At 40.6% G+C, this 22,619-nt stretch overlaps 1 protein-coding gene across 1 annotated transcript in view; it reads left to right on the top strand.

Annotated features, from left to right (window-relative positions):
* The first annotated feature begins 6,640 nt into the window (after positions 1 to 6,640).
* LOC102274514 (coiled-coil domain-containing protein 162) overlaps positions 6,641 to 22,619 on the top strand; it is a 150,272-nt gene continuing 134,293 nt past the window's right edge. The window contains exons 1-4 of the mRNA XM_014481478.2: positions 6,641 to 6,785; positions 16,862 to 16,974; positions 17,330 to 17,465; positions 17,714 to 17,917. Of these exons, the coding sequence (XP_014336964.2) occupies positions 6,657 to 6,785; positions 16,862 to 16,974; positions 17,330 to 17,465; positions 17,714 to 17,917 (582 nt within the window). The 5' untranslated portion in view covers positions 6,641 to 6,656. The remainder of the gene's footprint in view (positions 6,786 to 16,861; positions 16,975 to 17,329; positions 17,466 to 17,713; positions 17,918 to 22,619) is intronic.

Genomic DNA, 22,619 nt, shown 5'->3' with positions numbered 1-22,619 from the left:
AGAGGGGTGTGATATTAAAGAGATATCACACCAATATCTCTGTGTGATATTGCTTTAGTCACATAACCTCTTTCAGTTTTCGTTTCCTCATTTGTGAAACCAAATAAGTGGACTAAACATTGAACTATCTTACTTTTACTATGGTAAAAAAAAATAAATAAATAAACACATAACATAAGATGTATCATCTGACCCATTTTTAAGTGTATGATTCATCAGTGTTCAGTATATTCACAGTGTTGTGAAATAGATCTCCAGAACTTTTTCATCTTGCAAAAATGAAAAAACTCTCTGCCTACTCAACAACACCCTATTTCCTCTTCCTCCCAGCCCCAAGCAACCACCATTCTACTTTCTGTTTCTGAATTAGACTACTCTTAGACACTTCATATAAATAGGATATACAGTATTTGTCTTTTTGTGCTGGCTTCGTTTTACTTACTAGAATCTCCTCAAGTTCATCCATGTTGTAGCATGTGACCAGATTTCATTCCTTCTTGTTTTTCATGAAAATTTATATCTGCTTTATTTACAATAACCAAAAACTACAAACAACCTGGATGTCCTTTCAGTTCAGTTCAGTTCAGTTCAGTTGCTCACTCGTGTCCGACTCTTTGCGACCCCATGAATCACAGCACGCCAGGCCTCCCTGGCCATCACCAACTCCCGGAGTTCACTGAGACTCATGTCCATCGAGTCAGTGATGCCATCCAGCCATCTCATCCTCTGTTGTCCCCTTCTCCTCCTGCCCCCAATCCTTCCCAGCATCAGAGTCTTTTCCAATGAGTCACCTCTTTGCATGAGGTGGCCAAAGTACTGGAGTTTCAGCTTTAGCATCATTGCTTCCAAAGAACACCCAGGACTGATCTCCTTTAGGACGGACTGGTTGGATCTCCTTGTAGTCCAAGTGACTCTCAAGAGTCTTCTCCAACACCACAGTTCAAAAGCATGAATTCTTTGGTGCTCAGCTTTCTTCACAGTCCAACTCTCACATCCATACATGACCACTGGAAAAACCATAGCCTTGACTAGACAGACCTTTGCTGGCAAAATAATGTCTCTGCTTTTGAATATGCTATCTAGGTTGGTCATAACTTTCCTTCCAAGGAGCAAGCATCTTTTAATTTCATGGCTGCAAACACCATCTGCAGTGATTTTGGAGCCCAAAAAAACAAAGTCTGACAGTTTTCACTGTTTCTCCATTTATTTCCCTTGAAGTGATGGGACCAGATGCCATGATCTTAGTTTTCTGAATGTTGAGCTTTAAGCCAACTTTTTCACTCTCCTCTTTCACTTTCATCAAGAGGCTTTTTAGTTCCTCTTCACTTTCTGCCATAAGGGTGGTATCATCTGCATATCTGAGGTTATTGATATTTCTCCCAGCAATCTTGATTCCAGCTTGGGCTTCTTCCAGCCCAGCATTTCTCATAATGTACTCTGCATGTAAGTTAAATAAGCAGGGTGACAATATACAGCCTTAACGTACTCCTTTTCCTGTTTGGAACCAGTCTGTTGTTCCATGTCCAGTTCTAACTGTGGCTTCCTGACCTGCATACAGGTTTCTCAAGAGGCCGGTCAGGTAGTCTGGTATTCCCATCTCTTTCAGAATTTGCCACAGTTTATTGTGATCCACACAGTCAAAGGCTTTGGCATAGTCAATAAAGCAGAAATAGATGTTTTTCTGAAACTGAGTAAATACACTGAAGTATGTTCGTATCATGAAACAGCAATCAGTTATAAAAAGGAACAAAACTGTTGATATACCCCAAAACTTGGATGAATCGTCAGAGAACTGTGTGAATAAAAAACTCAACCCATAAAGACTGCATGATTCCATTTACACAACACTCTTCAGTTCAGTTCAGTCGCTTGGTCGTTTCCAACTCTTTGCAATCCCATGGACTGCAGCACACCAAGCTTCCCTGTCCATTACCAACTCCTGGAGCTTGCTCAAACTCATGTCCATAGAGTCAGTGATGCTATCCAACCAAGCTCATCCTCTGCAGTCCCCTTCTCCTCCTGCCTTCAATCTTTCCCAGCATCAGGTTTTTTCCAATGAGTCATTTTTTTTTTGCATCAGGTGGCCAAAGTATTGGAGTTTCAGCTTCAGCTTCAGCATCAGTCCTTCCAATGAATATTCAGGACTGATTTCCTTTAGGATGGACTGGTTTGATTTCCTTAAAGTCCAAAGGACTCTCAAGAGTCTTCTCCAACACTACAGTTCAAAAGCATCAATTCTTCGACACACAGCTTTCTTTATCGTCGAACTCTCACATTCATATGTGAGTACTGAAAAACCATAGCTTTGATTAGATGGACATTTGTCGGCAAAATAATGTCTCTGCTTTTTAATATGCTGTGTAGGTTGGTCATAGCCTTTCTTCCAAGGAGCAAGCATCTTTGAATTTCATGGCTGCAGTCACCATCTTCAGTGATTTTGGAGCCCAAGACAATGAAGTATGTCACTGTTTCCATTGTTTCCCCATCTATTTGCCATGAAGTTACTGGACCAGATGCCATGATCTTAGTTTTCTGAATGTTGAGCTTTAAGCCAATTTCTTCACTTTCCTCTTTCACTTTTATCAAGAGGCTCTTTAGGTCCTCTTCACTTTCTGCCATAAGTGTGGTGCATCTGCATATTGATATTTCTCCTGGCAGTCTTGATTCCAGCCGTGCTTCATCCAGTCCAGCATTTTTCATGATGTACTCTGCATATAAGTTAAATGAGCAGGGTGACAATATGCAGTCTTGACATACTCCTTTCCCAATTTGGAACCAGTCTGTTGTTCCACGTCCAGTTCTAACTGTTGCTTCTTGACCTGCATACAGATTTCTCACGAGTCAGGTCAGGTGGTCTGGTATTCCCATCTCTTTAAGAATTTTCCACAGTTTATTGTGATCCACACAGTCAAAGCTTTGGCATAGTCAGTAAAGCAGAAGTAGATGTTTTTCTGGAACTCTCTTGTTTTTTTGATGATCCAGTGGATGTTGGCAATTTGATCTCTGGTTCCTCTACCTTTTCTAAATCCAGCTTGAACATCTGGAAGTTCATGGTTCATGTACTATTGAAGCCTGGCTTGGAGATTTTGGAGTGTTACTTTCCTAGCATGTGAGATGAGTGCAATTGTGCGCTAGTTTGAACATTCTTTACATTGTCTTTCTTTGGGATTGGAATGAAAATTGACCTTTTCCAGTCCTGTGGCCACTGCTGAGTTTTCCAAATTTGCTGGCATATTGGGTGCAGCACTTTAAAGCATCATCTTTTAGGATTTGAAATAGCTCAACTGGAATTCCATCACCTCCACCAGCTTTGTTTGTAGTGATGCTTCCTAAGGCCCACTTGACTTCACATTCCAGGATGTTTGGCTCTAGGTGAGCGATCACACCATCATGGTTATCTGGGTCATGAAGATCTTTTTTGTATAGTTCTTCTGTGTATTCTTGCCACATTTTCTTAATATCTTCTGCTTTTGTTAGGAATCGAACTGGGGTCTCCTGCATTGCAGGAGTTAATCTTTATTAACTGAGCTATCAGGGAAGCCCTGCAAACTCTTAAAATGACAGAATTATAGAAATGGAGAACAGATTTGTGGATTCTGGGGGTTAATAAGAGAATGGTGGGGAAGGAGATGAAGTATAATTATAGATGGGTAATATGAAGGATCCTTATGATGAATCTGTACTGTATACTGTGTATTATATATCATAACAGTCAATATACAAGCCAGTATCTAGCTTGGGATATTGTACTATAATTTTGCAAGAAATTACATTGGCGAAAATGAAGTGAGGGTTATGCAACATCCTTTTATATTATTTTTTCCTTCTCTTCCCTCAATTGTGGTAAAATTATACATAACCTGAAATTTGCCATTTAACCATTTTTCAGTGTACAGTTCAGTTGTATTAAGTAAGTTCATAAAGTTATACAGCCATCACCAACATCCATCTCCAGAACTCTTTTCATCTGGCAGACTGAAACTCTTTACCCATTAAATAATTACTCCTCATTCCTCTCTCCCTCTAAATTCTAGTAAACACCATTCTGCTTTCTGTTTCTGTGAGTTTGACTACTCCAGGCACCACATATTATGGAATCATACAGGATTTGTCTTTTTGTGACTGCTTATTTTACCCTCCATAATATCCTAAAGGTTCATTCGCAGAATTTGTTAGAATTTCCTTCCTTTTTGAGGTTGAATATTTCTTTGTATGTATCCACTACATTTTGTCTATTCATTTGTTGTTGAACATTTTGGTTGCTTTTACCTCATGGCTATTGTGAATAAGACTACTGTTAAGATGGATATGAAAATAACTCTTTGAAATCCTGCTTTCAGTTCTTTTGTATATATACGCAGAAGTAGAATTTCTGGACCATAATATAATTCTCTTTTTAACTCTTTTTGAGGAAGCACCATCATATTTTCCATAGTAGTTGCAGCATTTTACAACCTCAGCAATAGTGTAGAAGGGTTCAATTTCTCCATATCCTCATTAACACTTGTTATTTTCTTTCTTTTTTTAATATTAGTCATCTTAGTAGATATGAAGTGATGTTTCAATGTGATTTTTTTTCCTTTTTGAATTTCTCTGCTGCTGCTGCTGCTAAGTCGCTTCAGTCGTGTCCGACTCTGTGCAACCCCATAGATGGCAGCCCACGAGGTTCCCCCGTCCCTGGGATTCTCCAGGCAAGAACACTGGAGTGGGTTGCCATTTCCTTCTCCAGTGCATGAAAGTGAAAAGTGAAAGTGAAGTCACTCAGTCGTGTCTGACTGTTAGCAACCCCATGGACTGCAGCCTACCAGGCTCCTCCGTCCATGGGATTTTCCAGGCAAGAGTTTGAATTTCTCTAATGATTAGTAATTTTGAGCACTTTTTCATATGATTTTTGGCCATTTTTATATCATATTTGGAGAAATTCCTTTGAAGTTCTTTCTTTTTCCTTGAAGTTCTTTGCCTATTTTTGATTGAGTTATTTGATTTTTTTATTGTTGAATTGTAGGAGTTTTCCTTATACATTCTGGACATTACCCCCTTATCATATACATTATTTGCAAATTATTCTCTCATTATTTAAGTTGCCTTTTCACTCTGTTAATTTTTTCCTTTGATACACAGAATTGTTTAAGTTTGATTGAGTCACATTCGTCTATTTTTTTCTTTTTTGGCTTGTTCATTTTGTGTCATATCCAAGAAATCATTGGATTTCAATACCATGAAAATTTCTCCATTTTCTATTAAGACTTTTATAGTTTTAGGTCTTACGTTTAGATTTTTAATCCATTTTGAGTTAACTTTTATATATGGTATAAGGATCCAACTTTATTATATTGTATGTGAATATCCATTTTTTTCCCCAGCACCATTTGTTGAAGAGACTGTCCCTACTCTTTTTTTTTCTTAATTTATTTATTTTTAGTTGAAGGATAATTACAGTATTGTGTTGGTTTCTGCCATACATCAACATGGATCAATCATAGTTATACATATGTCCCTTGTTCCTTCTCTTTTGCATGGTGTTGGCACCTTTACTAAGATCATTTGATTATGCACTCAGAAGTTTATTTCTAAGCTTGCCATTTTATTCCACTGGTCTGTATGTCCAATGTACACCAGTACCATGCCATTTTGACTAAGGTAGCTTTGTAATATGTTTTGAAATCAGGGATTTTGAGTCTTCCAACTTTGTTTTTGTTTTTCAAAATTATTTTGGCTATTTGGGGCTTCCCAGGTGGCTCAGTGGTAAAGAATCCACCTGCCAGTGCAGGAGCCACAGGAGATGCAGGTTTAGTCCCTGTGTTAGGAAGATCCCCTGGGGGAGGAAATGGCAACCCACTCCAGTATTCTTGCCAGGACAATCCCATGGACAGAGGAACCTGGCGATCTACAGTCCATGGGGTCACAAAGAGTCAGACATGACTGAACATGAGATCCCATATGCATTTTAGGATGAATTTTTCTCCTTTAGCCAAAAAAAAAAAAAAAAATTGGAATTTTGATAGAGATAGGACTAAATAATCTTTGAAGGTTCCTTGTGGTATTAAAATAATTGAAATATAGTAATATGTGTATCGCTAAAGTAGAAGTTCAGCTCTGGGACTGTGAGTTTTTACCTCTAGAGGAACATTTATTCAGCATCTACTACATGCCAAGCATGCACCAATTCTGGGAGAGACCTCATTAGTGTTCTTATCCTGCTCTACATGAAAAGCCAGGATTTCAGCAGGAATATGAGCCCAGGGCTGTGTCCTTATAGAGCCTGTGCTTTTCTCACATTACCTACATGCCTCCTCCTCCATCTCCTGGCAACTTCCTAAGAGTAGACAAACCCAAAAGTGATGAGAGTTTATCTTTTCATTGGTGCCACAACATGTGTCAGGGTGCTACTTGCTACTGTGTTTCAGGGGTTGTCACAGAACTTTTTAATTAGTTGCTTATGTATATTTGAATACGTAGTATTCTTTGGAGGAACATGCCTAAGAGAACTACAATGTTTGAGTTTACTTTTATTTTTTAAATGAATAAAGTCCCACCTGGGACTTCTTATCATTCATGTGTATGTGACCAAATTCTTGCTGAGAAGAATGGAATAACCCTTCTCCCAACCATCTCTTCTCTGTGTTCTACTCAAGATTTCCAATCCTGAGCGAGTAATGCAAGTGCTCCAGGATCATGCTGCAAAGACAGTCTTGCTGGCTTCATCTCATCCAACATGTGTGGCTTCCCAGGGCAACTATGACCAAATCTGGGAGACTATTTATAGCAACATCAACCTCTACCAGGTACAACAGGAAGAAATAACCAATATGCCTTTCTGTTCAACTCACCACCTGTTTATAGACCTTAGAAATTTACTTTGGTAGGTTTTTAGAGATCCTCCCCCAAAAGAGGAATATAAAGAAGTATAATACAATATGTTCTTGCTACCAAGGTTTATACTCAAGGGATAAGTACCAATGCAGAGTTGCGCACTCTAGTGCTGAATACTAGTGAGTTGGACATGGCTCAGATGGTAAAGCATCTGCCCACAACTCAGGAGACCTGGGGTTCAATCCCTGGTTGGGAAGATCCCCTGGAGAAGGAAATGGCAACCCACTCCAGTATTCTTGCCTGGAAAATCCCATGGACGAGCCTGGTAGGAGAAATCTTTTCCTATAGTCCATGGGGTTGCAAAGAGTCGACCATAACTGAGTGACTTTACTTTCACTTTCACTGTCTTTAAATATTGTGAGTGTTTACAGGGAGTGTGGTCTTCACAGGGTTGGTTCTATTGGGGGAAATCTCTTGAAGGAGGAGGAAATTGAGCTGGGCTTGAAGGAAGCAAACTTTCTGCCTTAGTCTCATTCAGCACATGTGGCTTCCCAGGGCAACTATGACCAAATATGGGAGATTTGGTCATAAATATATAGCAACATCAACCTCCACCAGGTACAACAGGAAGAAATAACCAATATGCCTTTCTGTTCAACTCACCATCTGTTTATAGACCTTAGAAATTTTCTTTGAGCCACTAGAGACTTCCCTGCTGGCTCAGATGGTGAAGCGTCTGCCTACAAGGCAGGAGATCCAGGTTAGTCCCTGGGTTGGAAAGATCTCCTGGAGAAGGAAACGGCAACCCACTCCAGTATTCTTGCCTGGAAAATCCCATGGATGGTGGAACCTGGTAGGCTACAGTCCATGGGGTCACAAAGAGGCAGACATGACTGAGCAACTTCACTTTCACCTTCTGAAGGAAGCATGAGGCTTAGGAAAGTGGTAGCGGAGAAGGAAGTAGGCAGCCTATTCTAGAAGAGAAACTTGAACAACAATGCAGAGGAGATACTGTATATGGAGTGTTCAAGCTCAGTTGGGTTGACTGGAAGATTCATGTGGAAATAGAGTGAAGAGAAGTTTTTTTAACAGGGAGGAGAGGTACCTTGTGAATGCCCAGAATTCCAGACTAAGGAATTTGTGCTTAATCCATAGGAGGATTAATGTGGCAACTGGGTATCAGTTGGATTGAAAGAGGGAAAGATTGGAGGCTGGGAAGTCAGATAGATAGCTACTATATAGGATAGGCATGGAGTTTACCAATGAAGGAAAGTTTCTATACAAAGCTAGTGGATACTTATCTTTGCAACGGAACTATAAGATTTTTTAAAATTTATTTGGCTGTGTCGGGTCTTAGTTGCAGCATTCAGGCTCCAGAGAGCACAGACTCTGTAGCTATGGCACTGGGGCTCAGTTGCCCCAAGCCATGTGAGATCTCAGTTCATGAACCAGAGATCGAACCCATGTTCCCTGCATCGCATGGCAGATCCTTAACCTTTGGACCATGAGCAAAGTGCATTAGAGCTATAAGATTTTTTGAAGCTGTTCAGTTCAGTTCAGTCACTCAATCATGTCTGACTCTTTGCAACCCCATGAATTGCAGCACACCAGGCCTCCCTGTCCATCACCAGCTCCTGGAAGACACTCAAACTCACGTCCATTGAGTTGGTGATGCCATCCAGCCATCTCATCCTCTGTCATCCCCTTCTCCTCCTGCCCCCAATCCCTCCCAGCATCAGATCTTTTCCAATGAGTCAACTCTTCACATGAGGTGGCCAAAGTACTGGAGTTTCAGCTTTAGCATCATTCCTTCCAAAGAACACCCAGAGCTGATCTCCTTTAGGACGGACTGGTTGGATCTCCTTGCAGTCCAAGGGACTCTCAAGAGTCTTCTCCAACACCACAGTTCAAAAGCATCAATTCTTTGGTGCTCAGCTTTCTTCACAGTTCAACTCTCACATCCATACATGACTACTGGAAAAACCACAGCCTTGACTACATGGACCTTTGTTGGCAAAGTAATGGCTCTGTTTTTGAATATACTATCTAGGTTGGTCATAACTTTCCTTCCAAGGAGTAAGTGTCATTTAATTTCATGGCTGAAATCACCATCTGCAGTGATTTTGGAGCCCCCAAAAATAAAGTCTGACACTGTTTCCATTGTTTCCCCATCTGTTTCCCATGAAGTGATGGGACCAGATGCCATGATCTTAGTTTTCTGAATGTTGAGCTTTAAGCCAACTTTTTCATTCTCCTCTTTCACTTTCATCAAGAGGCTTTTTAGGTCCTCTTCACTTTCTGCCATAAGGGTGGTGTCATCTGCATATCTGAGGTTATTGATATTTCTCCCGGCAGTCTTGATTCCAGCTTGTGCTTCTTCCAGCCCAGTGTTTCTCATGATGTATTCTGCATATAAGTTAAATAAGCAGGGTGACAATATACAGCCTTGACGTACTCCTTTTCCTATTTGGAACCAGTCTTTTGTTTCATGACTGGAATGCAAAAGTAGGAAGTCAAGAAACACCTGGAGTAACAGGCAAATTTGGCCTTGGAATACAGAATGAAGCAGGGCAAAGGCTAATACAGTTTTGCCAAGACAACACACTGGTCATAGCAAATACCATCTTCCAACAACACAAGAGAAGACTCTACACGTGGACATCACCAGATGGTCAACACGGAAATCAGATTGATTATATTCTTTGCAGCCAAAGTTGGAGAAGCTCTATACAGTCAGCAAAAACAAGACCGGGAGCTGACTGTGGCTCAGACCATGAACTCCTTATTGCCAAATTCAGACTTAAATTGAAGAAAGTGGGGAAAACCATTAGACCATTCAGGTATGACCTAAATCAAATCCCTTATGATTATACAGTGGAAGTGAGAAATAGATTTAGGGGACTAGATCTGATAGACAGAGTGCCTGATGGACTATGGATGGAGGTTCATGACATTGTACAGGAGACAGGGATCAAGACCATTCCCATGGAAAAGAAATGCAAAAAAGCAAAATGGCTGTCTGAGGAAGTCTTACAAATAGCTGTGAAAAGAAGAGAAGCAAAAAGTAAAGGAGAAAAGGAAAGGTATAAGCATCTGAATGCAGAGTTCCAAAGAATAGCAAGAAGAGATAAGAAAGCCTTCCTCAGCGATCAGTGCAAAGAAATAGAGGGAAATGACAGAATGGGAAAGACTAGAGATCCCTTCAAGAAAATTAGAGATACCAAGGGAACATTTCATGCAAAGATGGGCTCGATAAAGGAGAGAAATGGTATGGACCTAACAGAAGCAGAAGATATTAAGAAGAAGTGGCAAGAATACACAGAAGAACTGTACAAAAAAGATCATCATGACCCAGATAACCATGATGGTGTGATCACCCACCTAGAGCCAGACACCCTGGAATGTGAAGTCAAGTGGGCCTTAGAAAGCATCACTACGAACAAAGCTAGTGGAGGTGATGGAATTCCAGTTGAGCTATTTCAAATCCTGAAAGATGATGCTGTGAAAGTGCTGCACTCAATATGCCAGCAAATTTGGAAAACTCAGCAGTGGCCACAGGACTGGAAAAGGTCAGTTTTCATTCCAATCCCAAAGAAAGGCAATGCCAAACAATGCTCAAACTACCGCACAGTTGCACTCATCTCACATGCTAGTAAAGTAATGCTTAAAATTCTCCAAGCCAGGCTTCAGCAATTCGTGAACCGTGAACTTTCAGATGTTCAAGCTGGTTTTAGAAAAGGCAGAGGAACCAGAGATCAAATTGCCAACATTCGCTGAATCATCGAAAAAGCAAGAGAGTTCCAGAAAAACATCTATTTCTGCTTTCTTGACTATGCCAAAGCCTTTGACTGTGTGGATCACAACAAACTGTGGAAAATTCTGAAAGAGATGGGAATACCAGACCACCTGACCTGCCTCTTGAGAAACCTATATGCAAGTCAGGAAGCAACAGTTAGAACTGGACATGGAACAACAGACTGGTTCCAAATAGGAAAAGGAGTACCTCAAGGCTGTATATGTGAAGCTGTAATCAGCTATTATTTGTTTGTTGCTCTAAAAAAAAAGAGTTTTGTTTCATTTGCTATTTAAGATAGCAATACCAGTGTGTTTATAGTCTGAGTGGAAGGAGGAGTGGAGAAGAGATGAAAAACATCAAAGAGTAAATTTAAGAAACTGATGACCCTGGGGGAATGAGATGAAGAAACCAGGCAGAGGAGTAATTTTGAGAAAGGGAGGATGGCGTCAGTTCCCTTGCGGTGAATGAATTTTCAGGTGCAGAAAGGTACATAGAATTTTCAGGTGCAGAAAGATAAGATACAGGAGCTTGTGAATGGCCCTGACTCATTCAGAAAGAGGAGGAAGAAGTCAGCATTAGTAAGGTGGACAGTGTGAGTGACACATGAGGAGGTGTATCACTATGGGGAGGCCACAGAACCACTAGTGAGAAAAAAATAGGATGACAGTGTAGTTCACAGAGCCCAGTCGAAGTAAGAGGACATAAATTTATAGTGAGCCCATTCTGCATAATTACTACTTTCACCCCTAAAGATAATTATAGAGTGACTAAAAATTACACATAAAGTCACAGGTATAGAGAAGTTTAGTAAAATGCTAGAGGAAGAAGCACTATCATGGTCCACCATCTGGGGGTGGGCCTGGGGGAAAAGTGAAGCCTGAAATGCATCTAATGAGTTGCAGGTTGACTGTAAGCAAACACAGGCCGGAAGCATGCCCGTGTCCACACACGCGCCTTCTATACATTTTCAATCTAGAAACTCTAGAGCATCTAATGAATAATGAGTTGGCCACACAGACCAGGAAGAGATGCAGCCTACCATATCATGGCTTTCCCTGGCCCCTGAATTGCCCAACAGGGTGTGCAGCTACCAGTGATAGCCCCTCCTCAGCTAATATCCTGCCAGAGTTGAAAAATTTGCCACATGGTTCATATTCCATTGCCATTTCACAGTGAGATATATGTCAGCATTCAAGAAGACCTTCTACTAACAAAGGGACATTTTAAAAACATCTTGCTCTTCTGCTTCTTGAACCAGACTGGGGGAAGGAGACAAGGAGTATGGAAAAAGGGAGTGGGGTGAAGGCAGAGTCAACTCAAGTATCTCTGAACAGGACCTCTGTTCCTAGGATCCTGATAGTCAAAGATGCTGATGAAATTACCCAGGAAGTTCTGATATTAACATCTGAGGGCCATCACCACAAATCTGTTTTCTTCTTGGCTGTGAGAGCAGAGGAAACTAAACTCCTCGGGGCCAATAGGATGAAAGGAGGGTGGAAAGAAGATAAAGAATATCACTTTCTGGCTAGTTCAGTTCAGTTCAGTTGTTCAGTCGTGTCCAACTCTTTGCAACCCCATGAACCACAGCACACCAGGCCTCCCTGTCCATCACCAGCTTCCGGAGTTTACCCAAACTCATGTCCATTGAGTTGGTGATGCCATCCAACCATCTCATCCTCTGTCATCCCCTTCTCCTCCTGCCCTCAATCTTTCCCAGCATCAGGGTCTTTTCAAATGAAAAGGTCTTATCTGGCTAGTTACTGACTTGTAAAATTGTTCTTGAAATTGACCAAAGGAAGAGAAATGTGAGTGCTGTATTTTTAAGCTGATTTATGGTATATAGACCCAAAGAGACTTAGAATATCTGTAGAGTCTAGAAGTGGAACATGGGAGGAAACATAACACACATACACACACACACACACACACACATTACCCATATTAGTGTCAAAAAAGTTTTTCAGTTGCCTATTCATTTGTTCAGTAATAATTGCATGGCTACTGCTTTAGTGCCAGGAATTGTGCTGGCTTAGGGAATGAAACATGCAATTAACAAGTGAACAAAGTAAATGGCGGATTCATTTCGATATTTGGCAAAACCAATGCAATATTGTAAAGTTTAAAAATAAAATAAAATTTAAAAATAAATTAAAAAAAAAAAAGAAGTAAATCTGCATCTCTAATGTGTGGGTGCCGTGCAGAAAACCAAGAAGTAGAGGGCAATGGGGTAGAGAGGAGCACCCTCTGGTAGGGAGTTCAGCCAAGATCTTTCAAAAAAGGGTTCATCTGAACTGAAATTTGATGAACAAGGAATCAGCCATGCACACAAGCTGTGAAAGAGGTATCCAAGTAGGGAACAGAAAATAGGACAGGGTTTAAAAAGCAAATCCTGAGGCAGCAACCAATAGGCAGCGGCCATCTTCCTTCACGTTTTCCTGTGGGTGATACTTTGTGAACTCCAGTATTTCTGCTTTGGTCAAGCACTTTATACAATATCAGTGCATCAGTGGTAATGTTGTTGCCGTTCTGAATGTTGAATACTAGTGAGATGAAATTAGGATTAAGTAAAAGGTGGCAACTGGGAATGTGGGTATGAATCTTAAAGCTCTGTTACTATTTTGCAAGCACGTAGCAGTCAAGTTGGAAAATCCCATGGACTGGGGAGCCTGGAGGGCTGCAGTCCACAAAGTTGCTAAGAGTCGGACATGACTGAGCGATTTCACTTTCACTTTTCACTTTTATGCATTGGAGAAGGAAATGGCAACCCACTCCAGTGTTCTTGCCTGGAGAATCGCAGGGACAGGGGAGCCTGGTGGGCTGCCATCTCTGGGGTCGCACAGACTCAGACACGACTGAAGTGACTTAGCAGCAGCAGCAGCAGCAGTCAAGTATGAATTCTAGTGTGTATATGCTGAGCAGCATCCTGATTCTGAACACTAATATCCTATGAAAAATAACTTTCTTAAGGCCCTTCTGCATGAAAGAAAGCAAACCTCACAGTACCGTTCATTTTGACAGTTCTGAGAGAATACAGGCACTAATTGCACAGCAACTTCAGAACAGTTTTTGAAAAATTCTTAGTGAATACTCTTGGCCAGTAACCTCTCTTTTGAGAGTTTTTTTTTGTTTTTGTTTTTGTTTTAATTTTTGAGTAGTTTTAGATTTACAGATGAGAAGGCAATGGCAACCCACTCCAGTACTCTTGCCCGGAAAATCCCATGGGTGGAGGAGCCTGGTAGGCTTCAGTCCATGGGGTCGCTAGGGTCGGACACGACTGAGCGACTTCACTTTCACTTTTCACTTTCATGCATTGGAGAAGGAAATGGCAACCCACTCCAGTGTTCTTGCCTGGAGAATCCCAGGGACGGGGGAGCCTGGTGGGCTGCCGTCTATGGGGTCACACAGAGTTGGACATGACTGAAGCGACTTAGCAGCAGCAGCAGATTTACAGAAAGGTTGCAAAGACAGTACAAAGAGTTTCCAAGTACAAAGAGTTCTCAGGGCACCACAATGCGTTGGATTGTCACATCTCCCCAGTCTCCTCAGGTCTGTGCCTGTTCCTTAGTCTGTCTTTGTTTATCATGACCTTGACAATCTTTAGCAGTACTGGCCAGGCAACCTGTAGAATGTTTCCTAATTTGAGTTTGTCAGATGTTTTTTTAGTGGTTACACTGGGATTATAGGTTTTGGGTAAGAACACCCCAGAGGTGAAGTGCCCTTCTCATCACATCATATCAGAGAAAAACGCCACCAACATGACATCATTGGGATGTTCATTCTGACCACATGGTGAAGCTATTAATGTTTGCCAGGTTTCTTCATTGTAAAGTTACCATTTTTCTCTGTAAGGAGTTTCTAAAAAATCAACTTTGAACTACAAAAGTAAAAACTAAATGTACTAATGGGGACTCTAGTACTTGTGCCCCCTATTTCACTACCTCAGGTTTATACTGGTATTGCTTCAGCCTTTTCAATGCATTTTCATCCATACATATGTCCCTATTTAAATACATATATGTATATATACACAGTATAATTTTATATTTTAGTTTTCTATATGAACCATCTGTCATACCCTATGGATATTTTTCTGCAATGTACTTTTTTCACCAAACAGTACGTCTTAGAGGCTTGTCTCTGCTGTTCTTTTTAATGGCTGCACTATACCTTCTTATATACTATGATCTCGCAGCCACCCTCCTATGGATGCTTGTTGCAATTTTACCCCTATTATTAATAGAAACCATGGTTACTGAACTTTCTTGTTTATGCCTCCTGTGCAGAGATGTGTCTCTTTTGCATAGATATTTAGAAGCTGACTTTCTAAGTTACAGAATGTGCACATTTGAAATTTTTCATAAATCCTGCCAAAGTGGTAATACCAATTTTCCTAATTAGCAAGTTATAAGAAAACCTGTTTTCCCACATCCATTTTAACATTGAATATGCTTGTCTAAATATTGATAATGTTTGTCATGTTTCTATTACAGTGTAAATTGGCATTTTATTTAATATTAGCATGGAAGACTGGCCACTCTTTGTAAACACAACTCTAATTTGACATTCACGTAAAGATCTAGGTTTGGGAGGTAAAGAAACAATATCAAAATTTCATGTCATTGTTAATTGACAAAAGTATATAACTAGAAAGAGATAATTCTGATCCAAATGGACTGCATTTTTGGATATTCTTTTGAAGAAAACTTAATTTAACTGCAGTCCTGATCAGAAGAAGAATCAGCTAGTCCTGCATGGATCTTCCCAGACCTGTAATTAAGTCATTGTGTCCAATGCCATTCTCCCCCCAAACACCTGTTTATGAAAATGGCTTTGTATGGACATTAAATACTGCTACTGATCATATTTCTAAGATATGGTTTAAATTGGTCACTGTTCTTTAACTTTATGGTAAAGTGTCAAAAAACACTGTATCCTTTGCTTCTTCTTTTGCTTCTTCTCACTGGCCACACCAAAGAGGGAAGAAGAGGATAGCCATTTTCCCCTATCTCTGTTCTTGTTCCCCTCCATCTCCAGCGATAATGTATGAGTATGTGGTGTGTGCTCACAAAAGTGGTGTTGTATGTTCCCTGAACTTGTATAGGAAGTTCATGGAAACATGAAACACCTTTTTCCTGGCTTCCCTCATTAAGTTCAGTAGAACATTTTAAAAAGAAACATTTTCTTATGACAATAATGACATGTATTTATCACAGAAAATTTGGAAAATATAGAAAAGTTCAAGGAAGAATATACAGATCGCCCATTATTTTATCACCCCAATATAACAGTATTGCTAGCATTTGGTCTATATCATCCTTCCAGTCTTTTTATTCTGTGGGTATACACAAGTAAACTGTAGAGACATTTGGGCAGGTGGGAAATACTTAATAGGCTTACTTTCCCCCTAATTATTCCCTCCACTCTATTTCCCACTCCACTGCCCCTGCCAGTTTTCCAGGAGAAAATGAGATTTGCAATCAGTGGAAATCTCAGAACTGTCAAAATACATGAACTCAGCCATTCTGGTGAAGATCCAGACACAAGGTAGAGTAAATGTCAAAGTACCTACCCAGGAAGAGAGAAAGAACACAGTTGGTGACGTTCTGCTTTCTCATCAGCCCTCTGCTAACCTGCTTTGTGTCCAGTTCTCTTAGGGAAATACACTTGTGGACTTTCAGCATTTCCTGAGCAGTTTGTCTCTGTGGGCTATGGTTAGCTCATTGTTCCCGGAGGATGCTGGGCTCTCTGTCGTTACTCACCCTAGCCTGCTGTGCCCCCTTCCGTTCTTCCCAGTGACCTGCCAGTCCAACAGTATGTTTGTAGTTTGTTCAGTCATTCCTTCAAAGTCATTCACTGTAACTTGACGTCACTTTCTATTCCTTTGTGTGTAATTCTGGGTAATTTTAGAAGCCTGAAAGAGTCACAAACCTATCAGAGAAAAGCTATGGCTCCTAGCCTACCCCCTGGAGCCTGGAAATGTCATCTTGTCTGGGACAAGACTAGATTAGAGAGCTTCAGGGTTCCAAACATCTACAAATGCATGGGTCTTCTTTTCATAAAATGAATCATAGTAAAAATAGTGACCTCTAATTTATTTTAGAAACCCAGATTTTCATATGTCAGGTTGAAATGGATCATAATGCTCTTCTACTTGTTCATGTAAATATGCCTTGGATCAAGAGATTTACTTTTGCTTTTGTTAATAAGATTGCAAATGTTTATGTAATTCAACTAATGCTACTTTTTTCCTAGAATGAAAACACTAAGGAAGATGACCTTTCAGTGCAACGAGATGAAAATGACCCAGCACTAATAAATCTTAGCCAGTGTGCTAATAAGCCTGTGAAGCAGAAGAAAGAGACAGGGTAAAATGAAATCACTTAATGGTGACTCAAGAAAATGGATTAAACACTGGGAAAAAACTGAATGATTAATATGTCAGTTACAAGTTAACTAAAAAATATTTAAGGCTGAAATAAAAGTAGTGTTATAGCCGACCAGGTAACTAATGTTTCACCCTAGGACTAAATTTTTAATGAGAGTGATTGCTAAGAGAAATTTCTTTTAAATTTGTACATATAGAGCCATTATTTTCCTTCCAGTGGATTTTAAGAGTAGCTATTGTGAAATTAAATAAAATGACTTTAGTATGCTGTATGTGAATTTTCTCAACCACTTTGAGGTGAAAGGCATTTGTTCTGTTTTTCCTGCCTGCTAAAGTTACAGTTATGCAGTGGCCCTACAGCTGCTGGGCTTGGATGACGGGACTGGGCCCAGTAACAGGGATCCTGTCCTGATGAGGGGGACCTACTTGTCCTTTCTGTATCTGCGTCACCTGAGGATCCGGGAGCTGCAGGTATGTGGATGGTCTTGCATGCATCTGAATTGTTTGGTTGTCTGTAAAGGGGGCTTTCCTGCTGCTCCAGTAATGTGCATTTTTACACTTTGTTCTGATTCTTCCATGAAATCAGGCCTTTTGAAGGGTGGTGTGTTCCTCTCTCAGCAGTAGGGTTGACCTGCCAACTTCTGGGACCCTAGTAAGTTTCACTGTGTAGGGTGGGCCAGCAAAGGCAGGGTCATGACCCTGTTCTTTCTTTGTTTCAGCGCATCTGCTTAGGAATTCTGAACTATTTTAGATCTGTTGAGCGAACACTGACGATCAACACTTCAGGCCTTACCTTGGTTTCAGGGAGCCTGGTCCCTACCTCAGAAGACAGTTCCTGGGTAAATAAAGCAAAAGGAGGCATGGGCACCTCACAAGGCCTAGGCGCTCACCACTATGCCCACGGGACACCTGCCGAGCACAGGGTGAGGATTGTGTTACAGTTTTTTTCCCATGATTATCTTGTCTTCTAAGCCACTTCTTCTTAGCACCTGGAATCAGTTAAAATGATGAAGTAACAGGTGGGAGTTTCTAGGAAAATAACTTTTTTGAAAAATTGCAGTGAAAAGGGAAATGGCTTTTTAACCACAATAAATACAGTGTCCACTTGAGAGCAGGACATAGGCAGAGAACATGAAGGCCTGGAAACCACAATAGGAAGGAAGGCAGGCATTTCAGCTGCTGATTTATCCACTTTATAGTGAACAGACCAAGAGGAGCCCTTTCAGAGAACCACATGTCCTTACAGAGAAATTCTTATAAGACCCTCCTTGACATTGCAAGAAGTATTTTTTTTTTTTTGTCTCTTTTCTGTTTTCTAAGCCCCAATTAAAAAAAAAAAAAGATTAAAAAATAAATGTAGGAAAAAAACTTGAAAGATACAAATATTGGATTCTTTTTTTTTTTTTTTTTCTAATTTTATTTTATTTTTAAACTTTACATAATTGTATTAGTTTTGCCAAATATCAAAATGAATCCGCCACAGGTATACATGTGTTCCCCATCCCGAACCCTCCTCCCTCCTCCCTCCCCATACCATCCCTCTGGGCCCCCAGTGCACCAGCCCCAAGCATCCAGCATCGCAAACCTGGACTGGCAACTCGTTTTCCTACATGATATTTTACATGTTTCAATGCCATTCTCCCAAATCTTCCCACCCTCTCCCTCTCCCACAGAGTCCATAAGACTGTTCTATACATCAGTGTCTCTTTTGCTGTCTCGTATACAGAGTTATTGTTACCATCTTTCTAAATTCCATATATATGATACTGTATTTATGTTTTTCCTTCTGGCTTACTTCACTCTGTATAAATCCAAAACTGATTCAAATGTATTCTTTTTAATGGCTGAGTAATACTCCATTGTGTATATGTACCACAGCTTTCTTCTATCCCTCCTAAAACCTGCTAGTCCCTTGGTGCTTTTAATATCTCTTGGATATATTTTTATATAATCTCAAAAAAGTCATATTAAATCTCATATTAAATCCCTTTCTTTGGGAGTAAAGCTGAAAAATATATTTTCTTGAAATATTGTAGACACTTTTGCAATATGTTCATCTTAATCTCCAGAACGTTTATTCTTGATGGTAGGATTTAATATGAGTTTTTCATCTTCTTAAAGGATACTAGCTTGACAAATGTGAAAAATAATATCTACTTAGCTACTAAATAGGTCATATTTTAAATTTGTATGACTGTTGACTTGTTTTATTAAGGATATGAAATCTTATTATCAACTGTTGCTCATATGCAGTCTGGAGTAGTGCTGTCCAGTAGAAATACAACACAAACCACAGATGTCATATACAATTTTCTAATAGCCACATATAAGAAACATGAAATTAATTTTAATAATGTAATCTATTTAAACCCAGTGTATTTAAAATATCATCCTTCTAACATGTAATCAATATAAAGAAATCATTGATGAGATATTATATATTTTTTCATACTAAATCTTCAAAACCGGTTGTTAGTATGCAGCTCATATGTACAGGTATAGTACCTCTCAACTCAGACAAGCCACATTTCATGTGCTCCGTAGCCACATGTGATTAGAGCCTACTGTATTGAATAATTCAGCTCTGGATATTAGAAAACATTTTCTTAGTTTTCCTGCCTAGTCATTTCAAGTCCAACTTACTAAGTAACTGGGAAATTCTTCTTTTTGGTCTTCTTCCCTATCAATTTCCCCCTCCCCTCTCCTCACTGTACACAGATTTCCCTTTTTACCTTTCTTCCTTCTTCCCTTGATCCTAATTTATGGTGAGCCAAGTTCAGTTAATATGTCCCTCAGTGGAACTGGAGAGGAGGGTTAAGACACTTTTGAAACAAACACACCCATAAAACAAACACATCTTTTGTCTTGCTAATATCCAGCCTGTCTTATACCACATCTGGGTGTGTTATTTGCTAATAGATTAAAAAAAGATCTTTCTTACCACTGCGCACCTCTCCCAGTTTGTTTGTTCTAGGATGGGGTAGGGTGGAAAGGAAGGAGGAGAGGGAAGACAAATCCTATCCTGTCCCATTGATTGTAGGAGGAGTTTCTCAAGGGTAACACAGTTTTTCTTTCCTATGGTCTCACAAATGGTAGGAATAACATCACCCTTAAGAAACTGCCAGCAGGTACTACTTTAGTGTGAGAAACTCAAGGAGGTAGCCTTTCTTCGAGGTCTTTAATAGGACCATGTGATTTAGCTGCACTCCTTGTATGTGGCCATGTCAGCATTTAATCTAGAATGCCCAGACTAACTATGTGATTCTTTCTCATGTAGAGGATGGAAGGAACAGATGCTAATTTGTTGGACTGATCTTACCAGGCTAGGGCTAAGGCTACCTGGAGAAAGATTTTTGGGCTTAGCAGCCAGCAGAGATAAAGAAGAAGCAACTGAGATGGAAACCCTCTTCCCTGGGCCCAGTGTGTTTGATCCCATAAGGAAAATCTTAGGCTGGTATTAACACACATTTGCTCAATGATAATACCAAAAAAGGAAAGCCCCTACGGCCTGTCATGGGCACTTTGCCACGTGCCTAGTTTAGGCATGTGGCAGAGCAGAAAGGGCCCCAGAATTAGAGGCAGCAGGCTTTTCCTGGCTGTTTGACCTTGAGCATGCTTCTTCAGGCACGTAGGCCTGACACCTCATGGCATGTTCAGTATCTGCCTGGATTTGACATGCCGGTATCAGAGACTGTTGTAGCAAGTAGTGGGAGATGAAGCTGCAGAAGAAAAGAGACCATGAAAGGCTAGGCTCTCCTCAGGATATGGAGCTAATTTCAAGATTGGTGAGGAAGAGATAATTTTAAATAAGAAAATGGCACTCCTCTTTGCTTTATAAGTTTCTCAAGATCTTTGCCCAAACATAATCATGTTTATTCCTTTGCTTGAACTGTTCATGGATTTTTCTATTCTCACAAGATAAAGTCCAAGCCTCTTGGTGAAGTGTACAAGGCTGGGTGCAAGCTGGCCCCTGCCAACCTCTCAGACCTCATTTCCCCCCTCCTGTCCCTATACCTTCATTCTTACGGACCTGGGCCTGCCCTTCCTCTGAAGGGGCAGAGCTGTTCATGCCTCTGAGTCTTATATATAACTGCCCTTTTGTCCCTCACCTCCTCTCCTTGATAAAGGCTTACTCTATTCAAGTCCATTCAAACATTACCTCTCTGAGAAGTCTTTCTTATATCTCTATACAGAGCTTAGTGCTTCTTCCTCTGATTTATCTACCTACATTACAGCACATGACTCATTCCATGAGCCCATCATTCATTCATTCTCCCATTCATATACCCCACAAATGTTCTGACCAATAAATATACTAGGCACTAGGTATACAGCAGTAAACAAAACTGTCACAAATTCTTGCCATTATGGGACTATTTAATGGAAAGAGACAGATATTAAATAAGTAAGTGACATTGTAGAATGGCTAAAGGTTTGACACCAAGGTTTCTCCAGAAATCCTAGGCCCTTGCAGTTGGGAGGTGCCAGTGGACTGTGAGCAGAAGTGACATGTGTCACTTCAGTCCAAAGCATGTAAGGGCTGACCCATGACCCTCCAGCTCTCTTCCCCTGCTGCAGCCAGTGGAAGGCATGTGTCAAGCCACAAAATAGAAACATCCTAGATCCTTGGGTCACTGCTAGAAGAGAGAAGCCTAGAAAGCAACTAGTCCTGCAGTGAGCTCTGCCTGAGTTAGAAATTAATTTGAAGTGTTGACTACTGAGCTTTAAGGTTGTTTGTCACAGAATAACCTAGCCTTTATGAACTGGTAAAGATGGTGATAGAAGCTGTGGTGAAAAATTAAGTAGGATAAGGGGATAGAGAGTTGGTGATAGGATATTGCAGGTGGAAGGGAGATGATCAGGGAAGGCCTTAATGAGAAGGTACAATCTGAGTAAAGACCTGAAGGAAATCAGGAAGCAGACCATGTGACTGACTGGGAGAAGAGTGCCAGGCAGAGGGGAGAGCCAGTGCGAAGGCCCTGAGGCAGAACTGTGTCCAGCAGTGTTATAGGAACAGCAAGGAGCTTAGTGCAGCAAATGAGGTTAGAGAGATTGGAGCGCATTACACAGGGCCTTGTGGATCATTCTGAGGACTTTGAGTGAAAAGAAGAGCCCTTGGAGAGTTTTGAGAGTGATGTGATTTGACTTTTTTTTTTTTTTTTTTAACATCTTTGCTGCTGTATTGGGAATAGACTGAAGGGCTGAGCAGAGACTAGCTACTACATTGATCAAACTAGAGACACTATATCTGAGAAGACGCAGGATGAGAAATGGTTAGGTTCTGTATGATTTCCAGGCTGTTGGGATGTAGAATATGAGAGATGTCATTGTTGATTCCAAGGTTTTGGCCTGAATATCTGTAAGTTTGGAGTTGCCATCATCTATGACGTGGTTAGCACAAGTTTGTTGGGAAGATCAGGCTCTTGGTTAAGGGCATTGAAACTTTGCCATTCTTAATAATGTTCAGGTGGCAAAAAGCAAATAGAGAGCTGCATATATATCTTTCACCTGCTGCTGCTGCTGCTAAGTCTCTTGAATCATGTCCGACTCTCTGCAACCCCATAGACGGAAGCCCACCAGGCTCCCCCGTCCCTGGGATTCTCCAGGCAGGAACACTGGAGTGGG

This window comes from Bos mutus, chromosome 9, assembly GCF_027580195.1.
Source record: "Bos mutus isolate GX-2022 chromosome 9, NWIPB_WYAK_1.1, whole genome shotgun sequence".
NCBI classification, from domain to species: Eukaryota; Metazoa; Chordata; class Mammalia; order Artiodactyla; family Bovidae; genus Bos; species Bos mutus.
Note: the sequence above shows the minus strand (reverse complement) of the source record. Positions and strands in the feature narration are given on the sequence as shown.